This window comes from Tetrapisispora phaffii, chromosome 15, assembly GCF_000236905.1.
Source record: "Tetrapisispora phaffii CBS 4417 chromosome 15, complete genome".
Taxonomy (NCBI): domain Eukaryota; kingdom Fungi; phylum Ascomycota; class Saccharomycetes; order Saccharomycetales; family Saccharomycetaceae; genus Tetrapisispora; species Tetrapisispora phaffii.
Window position 1 is genome coordinate 328,687 of NC_016534.1, and position 15,148 is coordinate 343,834.

At 34.6% G+C, this 15,148-nt stretch overlaps 7 protein-coding genes across 7 annotated transcripts; 4 read left to right on the forward strand and 3 right to left on the reverse strand.

Annotated features, from left to right (window-relative positions):
* Positions 1-348: 348 nt before the first annotated feature.
* On the forward strand, positions 349-957 carry TIM22 (translocation channel protein TIM22; the record flags this gene model as incomplete). Its single annotated transcript, XM_003688518.1, has 1 exon — positions 349-957. The coding sequence occupies one exon, from the start codon at positions 349-351 to the stop codon at positions 955-957; it is 609 nt and encodes a 202-aa protein (XP_003688566.1).
* Positions 958-1,122: 165 nt separating this feature from the next.
* Positions 1,123-1,944, reverse strand: KAR1 (Kar1p; the record flags this gene model as incomplete). The annotated part of the gene is made up of 1 exon (XM_003688519.1): positions 1,123-1,944. The coding sequence occupies one exon, from the start codon at positions 1,942-1,944 to the stop codon at positions 1,123-1,125; it is 822 nt and encodes a 273-aa protein (XP_003688567.1).
* Positions 1,945-2,833: 889 nt separating this feature from the next.
* TPHA0O01670 (uncharacterized protein) lies at positions 2,834-3,409 on the reverse strand (the record flags this gene model as incomplete). The annotated part of the gene is made up of 1 exon (XM_003688520.1): positions 2,834-3,409. One exon carries the CDS (start codon positions 3,407-3,409, stop codon positions 2,834-2,836), a length of 576 nt encoding a protein of 191 aa, XP_003688568.1.
* A 1,002-nt stretch (positions 3,410-4,411) lies between these two features.
* Positions 4,412-7,372, reverse strand: TPHA0O01680 (uncharacterized protein; the record flags this gene model as incomplete). Its single annotated transcript, XM_003688521.1, has 1 exon — positions 4,412-7,372. One exon carries the CDS (start codon positions 7,370-7,372, stop codon positions 4,412-4,414), a length of 2,961 nt encoding a protein of 986 aa, XP_003688569.1.
* Positions 7,373-9,101: 1,729 nt separating this feature from the next.
* CDC13 (telomere-binding protein CDC13) lies at positions 9,102-11,570 on the forward strand (the record flags this gene model as incomplete). Its single annotated transcript, XM_003688522.1, has 1 exon — positions 9,102-11,570. The coding sequence occupies one exon, from the start codon at positions 9,102-9,104 to the stop codon at positions 11,568-11,570; it is 2,469 nt and encodes an 822-aa protein (XP_003688570.1).
* A 1,104-nt stretch (positions 11,571-12,674) lies between these two features.
* FMP45 (Fmp45p) lies at positions 12,675-13,550 on the forward strand (the record flags this gene model as incomplete). Its single annotated transcript, XM_003688523.1, has 1 exon — positions 12,675-13,550. One exon carries the CDS (start codon positions 12,675-12,677, stop codon positions 13,548-13,550), a length of 876 nt encoding a protein of 291 aa, XP_003688571.1.
* Positions 13,551-13,802: 252 nt separating this feature from the next.
* HBT1 (Hbt1p) lies at positions 13,803-14,870 on the forward strand (the record flags this gene model as incomplete). The annotated part of the gene is made up of 1 exon (XM_003688524.1): positions 13,803-14,870. One exon carries the CDS (start codon positions 13,803-13,805, stop codon positions 14,868-14,870), a length of 1,068 nt encoding a protein of 355 aa, XP_003688572.1.
* Positions 14,871-15,148: the final 278 nt, after the last annotated feature.

A 15,148-nucleotide genomic window follows, 5' to 3' on the forward strand; every position in this document is an offset into this window, starting at 1 on the left:
AGCGTGTTTAAAGAGAGGCACGTTCAAATTAAACATCAACTTCATAGCATTTCAACGAAATGGTTAGGCTCATCTAGAGGGATTGCCTCTAGGCAGGATCACTTCGCTGCGCTTAGTTAGAGAGCGTCGCGCCATAAGTAAGTGACAAGAACAATATCAAATAATGAACATGCAGAGGTCATCACGATTGGAAAAGGGTTGCTTATCATGGCTTGGTGTGATCTGGTGTGCATGACTACCTAATCATATATAAGCAAGGTTAAATTGAACAGACTAAGATAGTAAAGCTTTGCATAATAGGTAAATACGCAGAAGTGGTAGCAAACTGCAGCACTTCAATAAGATAAAATGGGTTACAATGGATTCGGTTTGGAGTTATGTCAACCTCCTCCTCCTAAGAAGTCGTTTGGTGAAATGACACCAGAAGAACAAGGTGATAAAGGTGCAGAGATGATGATCAATTTCATGAGTTCATGTCCTGGGAAATTTCTGATCAGTGGCGTAACAGGTTTTGCGCTGGGTGGTGTATTTGGTTTGTTTATGGCGTCGATGGCTTACGATACGCCTTTACATACACCAATGCCAAGTGATGTTACCGGGAAAGGTAAGGGTTTACTCCCCACCAATGTAAAGAACATTGCAGATTTACCATTTAAACAGCAGATAAAATTACAATTCGCTGACATGGGTAAGAGATCATACTCGAGTGCCAAGAATTTTGGTTACATGGGTATGATATACTCAGGTGCTGAGTGCGTTGTCGAGTCCCTGAGAGCTAAAAATGATATCTACAATGGTGTTGCGGCAGGCTGTATTACTGGTGGCGGGCTTGCTTTCAAGAGTGGTCCCCAGGCTGCTCTTATTGGATGCGCTGGTTTCGCTGCCTTTTCAACAGCAATTGATTTATATATGAGGAGTGAAGATGGAAGACCTCCTAAAAACGATTTTGATGAGTGATCCCATTTGAATTTCATTCGACAGTTGAACTTTACGACTTCCAGGCACCACTGGCGTTTCCTGTATATAATGTAACCCCATATTAAACCCGGGTCCAGAGTCGTTCATAGCATATATAAGTCACTTTTAATGACATATAAAAACATATCAAGATCTTAATTAATATTACAAATATTTATATACGTATAGATTACAAATAGTTAAAATAATAATACAAATGGCCCATAGTAAACTATTTACTATTTCTTTATAATCATATTTTGAAGGCTTAATGTTCTTTGTGTGCTCTAGATGCTGTTTTTTCTCTTGAGAGTTCAATGCTTGAATAATAGAGTCTAATTTATGTCCGTTAGCAATGAGTTTGTTCTTTAATTCTAGTAACGTAGTATGTTCATTCGCTACCGGCATAAATCTCACTGATGATATTCTTTGGTTCTCTTTTGGTTTCTTACCTCCCTCTGAAAACGACCTTTGTTCATTGAATTTAGACCTCACGTTTTCCTTGGAGTTTACCATTAAATTACGCCACTTACTCTCCATTAATTTACGTTTACCATCCACTGTTGTAACGTCCCCTTTGTTATTCGTTATTCTGTGTGTATCGTAAGGTAACGGCAGTGGATCACCTAATATGACTTTTGTGGACGATGTTTTTCGTACTCTTGGTTTAGATGTTGCTTTCACTTTGAATAATAATGAATCCTTCTCCGTAGGCGATGGGGATGCATTATTGGTCCTAACATTATATCTTGATTTTAATTTTGGCGTATATTGTAATTCATCCATATCGGATTCACTCGATTCGTAAGGTTCATCATTGGAAACCGGTGTGGAGACAAATGGATTCTTTACTGCACTTTGCTTACTTGCATTTACTTTACTGTCCTGTGTCTTCGAAGCAGTTTTATTTTTGTACAGTTCATTTATTCTGTTGATTCTTGATTGACTCTGTAGGATATGCTGTTGGTTTGGTTTATTTTGGTTCATTCATGTATGGTTGTCGAGTTGATAAGTTTTAGTTGGTTCCCATAAATGCAGAGGTGTCGCTATATATACTACGCAATGAAACGATTGAGTGCGTTATGAAGTGTTGTGTTTATTTACATTTAATATATATTAGTTATTATTGTTTTTTTCCAGTATGGCAAGGTTAGTGAAAAATGAAAATATTGAAATACTGAAATATATTAATTCTGATACAATTTTGAAACAAAATTTCTAGTTTTATTGACACACATTATTTATTAGTTGTTAATTACATATAACTTGGTATAAAAAGCATTATAAAAACGAACATATTTAATTTTAAACAGAAACGAACGCTTCTTTGCGACATTCATCAACTGTACTTGTTCTCATCTCATTTTACATAGCAGTCAAAGTATCTTATTTGTTCGCAGAAAATAACTAAAACACACACGTTATTATTCCACATGAAATAGTTTGACTGTTAGTAAAGTTCACACACATTGAGACGTGACCAAGGATACGAGCAGATGCTAATTGATCGATTAGAAGAGAACGCTTCGGCTCCGAGGGGAAGTTGGGCACACATAGGTTATGAAGGAAGAATCAGAATAGGACCAAACTATGTCTCAAATCCAATCATTTTATTATTGGTATCTTAATTTCTTAGTAAAAAAAGGAAACAGACATGTTTGGTACAAATTCATTTTCGATGATTCTTCTTCCTAACTAAATCAACATTGTTACATTATAGTCTTCTTTGTAAATTAGTTTTCTTTTTTTTGTATTTTTGTTTTTTTTATTATTACTGTATTAATTTATTATACTGTTAGAAAAAGTGCATGATGTTGTGATAAAGAGATATACATTCAAAAAAATACATTTTTGAACCCAGAACATATCGTCATTATTACAATAGCATTAAAGCACCAGCGATGAAAGCACCACCGGCAGTTAAACCGAAGGCACCAGCAGCACCGAAGTTGGATGGAGCGCCATTGGCAGAGACAGCCTTAGCTTGTGGAGAACTGGTGGACTTTTGATGTTTAGTCTTGTTGAATTTACCGTATTTGTGGGTACCGGTGTTCTTTGGAGCGTGGGACTTTGGTGTCTTGTTGAACTTACCGTATTTCTGAGTACCGGTATTCTTTGGAGCGTGAGACTTTGAAGTCTTGTTAAACTTACCATACTTGTGAGTACCAGTGTTCTTTGGAGCGTGGGACTTTGAAGTCTTGTTGAATTTACCGTATTTGTGAGTACCAGTGTTTTTTGGAGCGTGGGACTTGGAAGTCTTGTTGAACTTACCGTACTTGTGAGTACCAGTGTTCTTTGGGGCATGAGACTTTGAAGTCTTATTGAACTTACCGTACTTGTGAGTACTCTTTGACGTAGTGGTGGTGGTCACGTCAGTAGTAGTAGCGTCGTCGGCGAAAACCATAGCGGACATAGCAGCCACTGAGGCGATAGCAACAGCAGAAAATTTCATTGTCGATTATATGTGTATTTTTTGGATGCTAAGAAACAGAACGGAATAATAAAACAGCTAATTAAACGCTAGAAATGAAAAAAGAGATCCCAGGAGCAGATGAAGACGAGATGACTGTTAGACCTTTGTTAGTTTTATAGACCCAATCCAAATGTTTTTTGTCTGGTGAGTCCGAAAGTGCAAACACTGAAACAAAGAGACCGCAATATAAGTACAAATAAAACAATAACAATATATATCTATATATATATAATTTCAATTACATAGAAGATTAGCAGATTGATAGTGATAGAAGAATTGGAAAATAAATTTTCTTGAAGTGCAATTGCGACCATGTTATATTGTATTTTATTACCTTGCGTTACATTATAATTACCAATCTTCTATTATGGTGATTGTCTATTATGGATATAATTTGCCATTTGAGAAGGTTTCGAAACGGTTTTTGAATTTCCAGTTCGTCAATTTTGTTTTTGTGTTTGTGTCTGTGTTCGTTTTTGTGTTTCTGTGCTGGGTTCCGCGCGAACGGCAAAGAGAAAAGGAGAGAAGACGCGCACCCAGACACCGCAGCTGGGAGCTGTCTCGGGACGAAAATGCCGCAGCGGCAGAAACACGATTGGCCGCGTCCCCGGGACACAAAAAAGCACAAAACACACATAAAATACCGCGCTGTGCAGGCGTTTGTCAGCGGGGAGGCCAAGGGAGATGAGCGCTTTGTTGCTGTTTTCCCTTTTCGAGAGAGACTGCAGAGACGGCAGCGCTCGGGTCCGGTTACCCGGTGTTCGTGTGTGGGTACTTATTCACGTGACACTGATCGGGTAACAGCCAACTGCACTCTCACGCTCTCACGCTCTCACGCCGCCATGCGGGCATGCCTCATTTTACACACAAGTCACGGCCGGTCACACGCCATGATGTTCCATAGTAGCATTTGTCATAATATTAACTTTTTTACATACACTACACGACTACCCCCCCACCTCCACACTCGCAGGTCCCCTGCTATACTAGGGCGCGCTCGCGCTTCTCATAGTTAAGCTTCTTAAGTGGAAGACACACCAGGTAATAAACACATCCAAAGAATCGAATCACCGCATTGAAGGCTACTAACCATAGTAGCACATTGAAGTAGTATTTCGTTTGTGTAGGCAACACTACATGAGCAACATTCACATCGCTACTGGAATCCTTGTAACCTTGAGTCAGTATGTAATCGATGATACCACCACTCTCCAATACAATCGTCACCACCACGAAGTTACTTATTAGCCATAGAATGATCAACAAAGATCTCACACTACTGTTGTATCCAAGTTTTCTCTCCTCGTATGACAAAGTCACCGGCGCCTCTGATGTAGTCCCGTCATCTTTCTCTGCAACCGCATAAAGGTTCGATAAACGCTTATCGTAATTCTCTTGAATCTCAGTCGGTTTTATTAACACTTCTAATTCGAATTCACCGTTACTACCGCTCTTGATAACACCATTGACGAGGTCCGCCACATTGTTGTTCTCCTTCTCATCTCCACTGCTCTTCGTACCCCATGAAATATCATGCAGGTTGCAGAACGCGTAAATATTCAATACATTGATGTAAGAGGGACTCAAAAGAACGTATTGTGCGAAACTGGTCAACATATGCATCGGCTGCATATACAATAAGGAACTGATAATGTACAATGCGTATGTAGATCCGATTGAGATAACGAGATTTCTGAAATTGTCATCAACAAAAAATTCTTCAATCTTTTCAGATAATGTGGAGTAATCATGTTCTTGTTCACTGGCAATAAACACCTCGACAGATTTCACGGTAAGGAAACAACTAATAGCAATCATATACAACATCACAACCGCAAAGAATATAATTGTCACCATATAGAATAGTCGACTACTTTTAGGTTTATTACCTAATGACAGGATAAAAGTGGATGCGACGCAAATACCATATAACCAAAAGAATACAACACTTAGAACATTGAACACGGTGGAATAGGATAATGCAACCGATAGACATAGGATCCTGAAGACTAGGAAAAATGAACTTAATGCAAACCACGATAGGACGGTGTTGATAAGAATATAGATAAATTCTATCTGTAAAAAGAATTTACGGAAAAGAGAATGGCCACTGGTCCAGATCCTTCCAAAATGAGATAATGAATAAATCGATGCAAAAAAGGAACCATTCAACCAACGTCTTCTTTGCATGATAAATTCAGATACTGAAGTAGGTACATCAGTTGTCGCAAATGAATTTTTACAATATTTCAAAATCCAATTGGCATTCTTCTTCATTACAATCTCAAAACATAAGATACGATCTTCTGCCAAATACATATTAGAGCTGAAGAAATGAAATGCACTTTGATCAGCCTCCATATATTCACCTAGAAAATATTTCGTTAATGGCTCACCTCGTAAAGCTTCAAAACGATAAGCGGAAAATGCACCTGGTAAGACAGAAATAAATCCAAAATTCGATTCGGTGGTTTTATCGAGAATATTGGACATCTTGTATTCAAAATTTTGAGATGCAACCAATGGGTTTAAAAGATTCTTACCATATTTACCAATATCAGTCTTGATTTCACCACATGCACCTCCTACTTGAGGATTCTTAAACTCCTTCCATAAATTATATATCGACTCATTGCCGGGCATGGTACCGCAATCTAATAAAGTAATAATATGTGGCTGTAATAATTCAGAAAACCCTTCAAATACCCATCTATGTGAGTTTATCTTCTTTTGGTTTTTCTCTTTCAAACAGAATAATAATTGAATTGGGACTGTATTTTCATCACATTCAATATTAATCATTCCAGTTTGTTCATTAATATCTGTAATATTCATTAAGGTCGTGTGTTCATAAACATGTGTATTAACATTTTTATTATTGATGGTTTTCTTAGCGAACCCATCTTGATAACAACCCAATGAACTCAATAAGGATAATGCTTTTTCATTAATTTTTGATCTCCCATCAGAGACAACACAAACAACGATTTTTTTCCATGCCTCAGGACCCCAAACACTTGAATTTGTTCTCTTGATCATATGTTTGATATTTTTCATAACACCTCTTAATGTTCTCGCCAATAAAATATGATCTTCATTATACATTGTGACAGTTATTAACAATTCTGTTTCTCTAGGAACCATGTACTGTAATTGTCTTACTGAAAAATTCTCCTGTAAAAGTTCATTTGGTTCACAGGTTATAGCTTGGTATCTCATAAATTTGAATTCATTGGTTAAAGCATATTGACGTTTAGCAGCTGCATCATTGTAACGTATTAACAATGATGGACTAATAGGTGAGTCAAATACAAAATTACCATTTTGTAACTGAAATTTCCTTGTGACGGTATCTCTTCTTATTGGAGCGTTTGATAGTGTATTATAACTGTGATGAGTTACATCCCTTTGTGAAACCATAGTTTCAACTGATGAAGCATTAGATGACAGTGTGTACGATGACAAATTGTGAATCTGTGATTTTATCTTTAGTTTATCTGCAGTAGCCAAACTTTGATTGTCAAGATCATCATCATCACTATTTTCGAATTCAAAACTATCATCATTTCTTAGATATGTGTTAATTACGCTATTGCTTAAATCATTTTCCTCGTCGTAGTTGTCATGCCTTATGTATGGATAATTTTCATTTTGGTCGGATGGATTATTTTGTTGGATCTCATTTTGAAAGTCTATGCTAGTTCTATATGGGTTTGATGGAATATATTGGCGTCTTCGATTGTTATTATATCCCTCTGGATTATTTTGATGCGGTATATCATTATATGCTTCTGGATTGTAGTTTTGCTGTGGGGCGTTGTACTCTTGCTGTGGAGTACTGTTCCTAGTATTATTGTTAACATGTATGTAATTATGATAATTTGAAGGTTGATAGTTTAGATCATTCTCATTAGAATAATAAGTATTATAGTTGTATGACATAGTATAAATCTGGAACGTGGTTACAGTTATCCTCTAGATCAATATGTGTCACTCTGTTAACCAACAAGCAAAAGGTAAATAAACTTTTGAACCCATAACCCAGAGACCATCCAAAAAAACTGGAAAGAAAACACAAGTAGTTGTTATCCAAATCCTATTCTCCTTATATACTATATCACGGGTTCCTAACTGATCAGGTCTGTGACATCACAGTGCTGTGTCGCAATTATATCTTAACATTCTTTCCCATACCTTTATTGCCCATAGTAGAGACTTAGCCCATCCCTCTGATTATTACAATTAAAGATCTTTCCTAATTAGGAAATTATGCCAAATAACGAGATGGCTGCGTTCGAAAGAAACCGTCCCGTTCGGGTAATAGTGAAGCTGGTTTCGTCTTTAATTTCTTGTGTCCGGCCGTTTGTCTACAACTGAAAATAAATGGTGTTTGCGATGAGAGAGACCAACCATTATAATCCATTATTAACAGTGGGTTGATATGAAAAGTTGTATCAACATATGTACACGCAGACTTATCCTTACACTGACACACACAAGCTTCTTAATATACTGTGGCCTCCCAATCATTTTTTTATTCGAGTTACAAGTATTAGTATCTGTCTCTTGGGTGTAGTATGATTGATTGATGCGATGTCGAACTGATAAAATCCGGATATAAAGAAAAACTTGCTTCCTAATTACACTTTCATGGTATTCTAAATCCATCGTTGAATCCTACTTGATGCACATTTATCAGTGCCAGCATTCGAATCGAATACAGCATGAATGAAAAATGAAAAAAAAAACACTAAGATAAATGTTTCGTAGAAATGAGCATCCTCTGTGTCTTTCCAGTGGTGCCCATCGATCGATACATTTGCCCTTTTTTCGTAGACTGTTTGTATAGCCAAGTTCATTAAAAACTGAACCAAGGATTAAATATCACAGATGTGAAGAACTTCAATGAAAACATAGTAGTAAATCTTGCTTTTGTCCCAAACGTATATGCCTAGTCGAATAATTCTGGTAACAGTGAATGCAATTGGCATCACTAGCATATTCAGATGAAATAATAGATGAAATTATTTTGTTCTTTGCAATAATGAGACCCTGGTGCCCTATGAAATATTAAGTGGTAAACGTCGTTTAAGTTCTTCTAAGTTAAATCATTATCAAGACCTTGTGTGGTACATTCTTTCCTATCAGATTGAAATGAAATGCGATTGTCTTGCCATCGTTAAAATAAAAGTAGTTGAGTGAAAAATGATCATAAAAATGTCGAATGTCAGATAATACCAAAGAAGTTTCAATAAGAAACAATTATGTGTTATGATTTTGCACAAATAGTTGATTTAACTGTGGTTGATATAAGTTACCACTAGTATTGAAGCTTTTGCAAAAAAAGTCATTTAAAAGTTCATTCTAAGAAATTTTTGTCTTTTCATTTTGGTAGTGTTTAGAGGTTACTGGAATACAGTTATATTGTAATGATCGGTAAATTCTGATTTATATTTTGTAGGATATCTTGTTAAAGAATCCCGATAGTTTCATATATTGAATGTCTTTGTTTTAAATAAAAATCTTACATCCCTGGCGTGTGTTTTAATTTATATATCTACATATATATCTACATATATATATTTTTTATATAAAGGCAAACAATTCGCCATTTTGATATTGACTGTCATTTAACAGTAGTTAGATGATTTAGCTCATTTTAAAAGATGCAATGGATGAAAGATTTCAATATATTACGTCAAGTTCAGAATTAGAGGTATTGCTGGGACTAGATGAAAAACGAAAGCAAGGTCGGTTTTACGTGGAATTCATTTCCGTTTTGACTTCAATAAAATATTTAAAATCATCAAAATGTATATTGAAATTCCAATCTTTCAATAATAATCTCGTTTATGAAAGTCCTTATGAAGTTATCTATGAATGCACAAGTGATGAAATCATTAAAAAATTCGACTTAGATATAGCAGAGCCTAAAGGAAACGGTTTTATTGTGAATGATTGCCATTTACAAAGATTATGTTTTGTTATTTGTAGAGGTGCATGTGTTTTTAATGGCATCTATCCGGTCGTTGTTGCTGAAGATCTAATACCTTTAGATTTGTCACAAGTAATTGAAATGCTAGACACATTTAAAAGTGATAATTATGATAAAAATAACTATTTGACGAAAGACTCTATTGTCGAAAATAAGAATTTAACAGTATCAAAAATTTTTGATAATCTGATTTTTATGAATGCTAAGAAGACTGAACCTTTTAAATTCGTAAAATTAGAAGACTATGATATGCGATTCAAAGAAGTTATACAACATCGACAACTCTTGTTAAATGATCGAATAATCAAAAACAATCCAGTATATAACCCAGGCAGTCGAAATATGAACTCTACTGAGGATGAAGGATCCGATGCAGGTAATTATAATAGATTCGATTCAGATGGTGATGATGAGATAGAAGATGAATCTCAAGATGAAAATTCAAAAATATTTGACAATAGCAAGTATTTGAAAACAAATGATGGGGAAAGAATAAACAACAATATAAGTATTAATAAAATTATCTCAACAACGGGAACTCAATCCTCAACTGAAATGCTCTCCAGTGCCATTATTACACAAACCAATGACAAACAAGCAATAAGAGCTTCAGGCGAATATATAAATAGTTCACCTAGTAAGAACAACCAAGAACATTCAATTGATAAAATAGTTCAATCTGAATCTAGTGATGTAAAAATCATGAAGTTATATAATATTGGTGAGAAGTTAGAGTATTCAGGTCAATTTATTGAACTATATCCAAGTAGATTTTCTGATTTTTCTTTCTTATCAAAAACTTCATTAAGGGTATATTTCCAACCTTTTGAATGTGTATCAGAAAAGGAAGATATATATGGTATAATACCTAATATCGATTGCATCGAAATTCTTCTTACTTCAGCTGAAGAAATAAAAGAACTATTTGGAACTTTAGTTCATAATAGTAAAAGTTTAAAGCAACTATTATTTCATCATAAAATGGTAGTTGAGTTAGAAAATACTAAATTCTGTCTTAACAAAAAAAGTCGCATTTATACTACAGCTTTGAAAATCAAGAATACAAAAAACTGGGAGAAGTTTATTCCAAAATCAAGAAATTCTAAGACATCAATCATTCATGAATACAAACCTCCGATCGTTGATCGATCCAAATATACAGATAATTTAATAAAATTTGAAGATTTATTATTTGCTGGCAAAAAAATATTATTTTCAAGGCTTTTAGGGTTATTGGTATCATGCTCATTTTCACATCGAGCATTTGTAACATTACTTTTTACAGATTTTACTAAAAATAATATTAACCAGAAATTTATATTCAGCAACTATTTAATTGAAAAGGAAGATAAATTAAATGAGAAATATTATTACAGAGTTAACGTTTTCCATAATGATTTCGAAAAATTTGATTTAAAAGTATATAACATATATGGCTCTCACATTAAAGACATGCTAAAAGATGGGGATAATGTGTCACATATAGGTATACTTTGTGACATAACTGTCAAATGTGATATGTATAATGATACATTAGGTATGATAGCTAGAAATATTATTCCTATTACAGTAAAAACTGAAAGAACAAAGGATGAGAATAGAAAAATTAAAGTGATATACGAGAATCTACTTGAAGCAATAAACACTAAATCCATCATGGAAAACTATGATTCATACTCAATTGCATTTCCAATTAAGAAAGGATCATTAAAGGATAAGGTTTTCTTGAAAAGACAAGAGAGATTAACTCAAAGATTCATTAAAAATCTTAAATTTGATTACTTAAATGGTATTACAGCTATTAACACTGCAACGGAGTTCATGGTTAGAGCCAAAATTCTAAACGTTGAATATAGTTCTAATCATATCAGCATCGTTACATCAGACTATTTATTTGATAAATCGATATCTTCATTATCGAATAAAGATGGTGATATCATAATACCAAAAAGTAGAATAATTTTTATTGATGTCAATGGTAAAAAAGATATCAAGAATTTTTTAGGAATGACCAAGAAAGACGATATACTCAACCTCATTGAAATGAAAGATTTCAATTTAAGGATACAAAGGATAATGGATAATTCATTAGTAGTAAAATGGAGACAAACAACAGGAACATTGCATGAGTTACTATTACAATAAAATTATAATACCCATATGGTTAGCAAGGCTGCTTAGACTCTATCGTGAATGGATGCATCACCGTTCGATATTATGCATGCTCATTGCTTTATAAAACTATATATTTTAAAACACAAGCTTTGTAATAAATACAACCACATTTAATAGTATAAAACGTAACCTTAATCTTGTTGCAGTTAAAGAAGAAAAGGACATGGGCCTGAAAATATCCTCGTGGTCCTTGATGTCAGAAACTCACTTTTTGAGGTCCATGCATAAAGACCTTAGAAAAGAAGAAGGTGTTGCTGGAACGGAATAAAAATCTTAGTGTTATTTATATTTTACCTTCACCATGGTTTGCGCTCTTCCTTTGTATTTTGTGTTGTTCAAGCCTACAGTTTGCTTACAAGACATACGTCAATTAATCATAAACGCGACCGTGAACAAAATATGCTTCTTATTGAAGAGAGGGGGGCATAAATTTCCTCTTAATATCTAAGTCTTCAAATGTTTTAACTTGAATTATTGAAATGAAAGATGGTTTGTTCTTCTTATTTGCCACTAACCAAGAGTCAAGGCTGAGTTATCGCGGTTGTCTTTACCCATCGAAGGTACACTGACCATACCCTTAAAAATACAAACTATGATTGACGTATTTTTTTTTAGAAAATGCATGCCATGGTTTCAAAGGTTAAAAAGGTTGAACTAACTTTAGGATCAGGTGAAGGTTAGAGAAGAATCAGTAAATTCTTTAAAAGATCCTTAAAATGTAACCTTGAATGATATATATTTTTGCATGGCGCCTTTCTTTTGTCACTGTGAATATTAAATTAAGGAGCCCTTAATGGTTTTGGAATTTGAAGGAAGGTAAATCATGGGGTTCTCTAATTTGGGGATAGGATAAGATGGGGTCTAGATAAAAATTATACTATATACAAATAGTTGGTGATATATTTAAGTATATATATAGCATTTATGTTGTTGTTTTTTAAAGTATTATTTGTTCATATTTTACAGGCATTTTAAGTTTGGGCTTTCAGATAAGCAAGAACAAAGGATTAAATACAGCACATATTTTAATAAGTATTTAAAGCAAACAAATTCTTTGGAAATCAAGTTTTAAAGATGCTTTTTAAAAGGTTTGTTAATTTTCTAACTTTATTATTCCTATTAGGAGCTGGGTTACTGACGTTTTTTATTATTCTGTCAGGCTCACATAATTCAGGAACACTTAAGAGTTTCTATTGGTTTGAGGCAAATACTTTTGGTTTTAACGATGCGTCTATAATTACCAGATGGTATGATTATGAATTCTGTGGTTATCTGAATGATAATTTAGTTAACTGCTCGTCAAGAGCTCCTGCTAAACCTTTTTCTCCAAAAGATAACTTTGGTGCGAGCGATAATATGCCATCAAGCTTTCTAAACAACAGAGATACGTATTACTATCTTTCAAGAGTGGCATGGGCCATGCTTTTGATTGGACTGGTCTTCATCTGCCTTTCGATTATTCCGATATTCATTAATATCTTCAAATTGGTGCCAGGAATAGTGATTTGGTCAACTGTCGCTACTTGGTTAGCTTTCTTTTTCATCATACTGTCAGCCTGTTTATATACAGGTTGCTACGTAAAGGCAAGGAAGAATTTTCATCATGACGGCAGACATGCAAAATTGGGTGCCAAGAATTTTGCATTCATCTGGACCAGTGTATTTCTGTTATTGATTAGTATTGTGTGGACCACGTTACTGTCGACACTATTTACTCGCGACGACCATTACAGAAAGAGTAACTATAATGTTGCTTCAACAACCGTGGATGCAGAAGAATCGGGTATCCCATATAATCCTGGGGCACCTCAACCTCAGGCCAGAGATATTCCTACTCATAAGAAGAGGTTCTTCACTACCCTTAAAACCAGAAAGATTCATGAGTCAGATATCCCAGAGGATCTAGAAAATGTGAGCCCTGCTAATAATATAAATCCAGTAGTCTCGTAATGCTTCTAATTGTACTACCATAAATAGTTCATTTTGTGTTATTCTATCTTAAAGAAATTCTAATAATTAATGATTGCAAGTAACTATTTTTTGTATTTTATTTTGTATAAAAAATGTAATACTAACTAATTTACTGTAACTAAAATTTAATTGTTATTCTGCTATAAAACTAGAAATAAAGAGACACCTAAAGAATCTGAATTCGACACCCCAGTTGATATTGGTGGGCAGAAGTATGTTGACCAACAAGACATGCCTGGTAACTTTGACCAAGAACATACTACCAAAGCATTCAGTACAACAATACCAATAGAATCAGAGTTACCTCCACGCAATAATTTCTCAGACAATGGTGCTCCTTCAGAATCTGAACATTTGGACAGTAATCCTTTTGTCAAAGGTATTAAAGAAAGCGATAAAAACGATATCATCAAGGAAACAGATAACGCAGGTTCGAGAAGTGAGAATTTACAAGCCACAGGGACTGAAATGAAGAACTCGATGCAAAGGGATCAAAACAAAGTATCCATTGATTCCAATAGTCAATTTCCAAGTGTACTTAAATCTTCATCCCACAAATCTGAACCTATATTATCGCAAACTGTTAATTCAAGCAACAAAAATGGCATTTGGAATGACGAGTACATGAATAGAGAAGAGACGGATTCATCAATGAAAAAATCAACTACTATTGGAACTACCGCAAATGCCGAACGCAACTCAAGCACAGAGACTAAGACAAAAAACATGGAAGATCAAGGATTACAAAGAACAAGGACAGGGTCAAGATCTGGATCAAGATCCAGAGGGTCCAGAAAGGGTTCAATGTCCAGATCTTCAGTGAGTAGACCGGGTACTACGCAATTTGAGAATGAGATAATGGAAGCACAGCGCAGAAAACAGCGTCAAAGGAGCATTGGTTCCGAGGATATTGGTTCTTATGCAACAATTATAGGAAATTCACCAAGTATGATTGATCCCGCTGTTAATACATATGGATATAAGTCCATACCAACGCATAAAACAATGTCAACCAAAAGCGGTGCAGCCGGTTATATGTTAGACAGGAACGTTTCGAAGGGTTCTTCGAATGCGTTGCGTGGCACTTCATCAGAATCTTCAGAATCTTCAGAATCCTCAGAATCCTCAGAAGATGTAGGTAACTATACTGTTGAAAATACTAAAGGTATGAAACATAACTATAAAAAGAGCACACCAAGAAGTGAACTGAGGAAGAAGACATCGAACGTTGAAGAAACTGTTATCGAACAAACGAGATTTGGTAAATTTAAAAAGACATTTATGAGACCAACTTTGTGATGTTCCCTGTACAAGAACTTCGTCTTAGTTTTATTGTTTTCGTTTTGCTTAGGTTTTTATAATAGTGATAGTTTATAACACATTTTTATATTTTAATGATATTATGGTAAATTATAAAATTCATTACTCTTTGATATTTCTAAAGATTGTACGAAATTATTATTGATTTGTTTATTGTTTATATCCTTAAAGTGAAAGCTCCTTAAAGGTCTCAAAAGTAAAATAATTTAACAAAATTTAAATTTTTCTTCATTGAATTGAGTTCGACAGAGGAATTC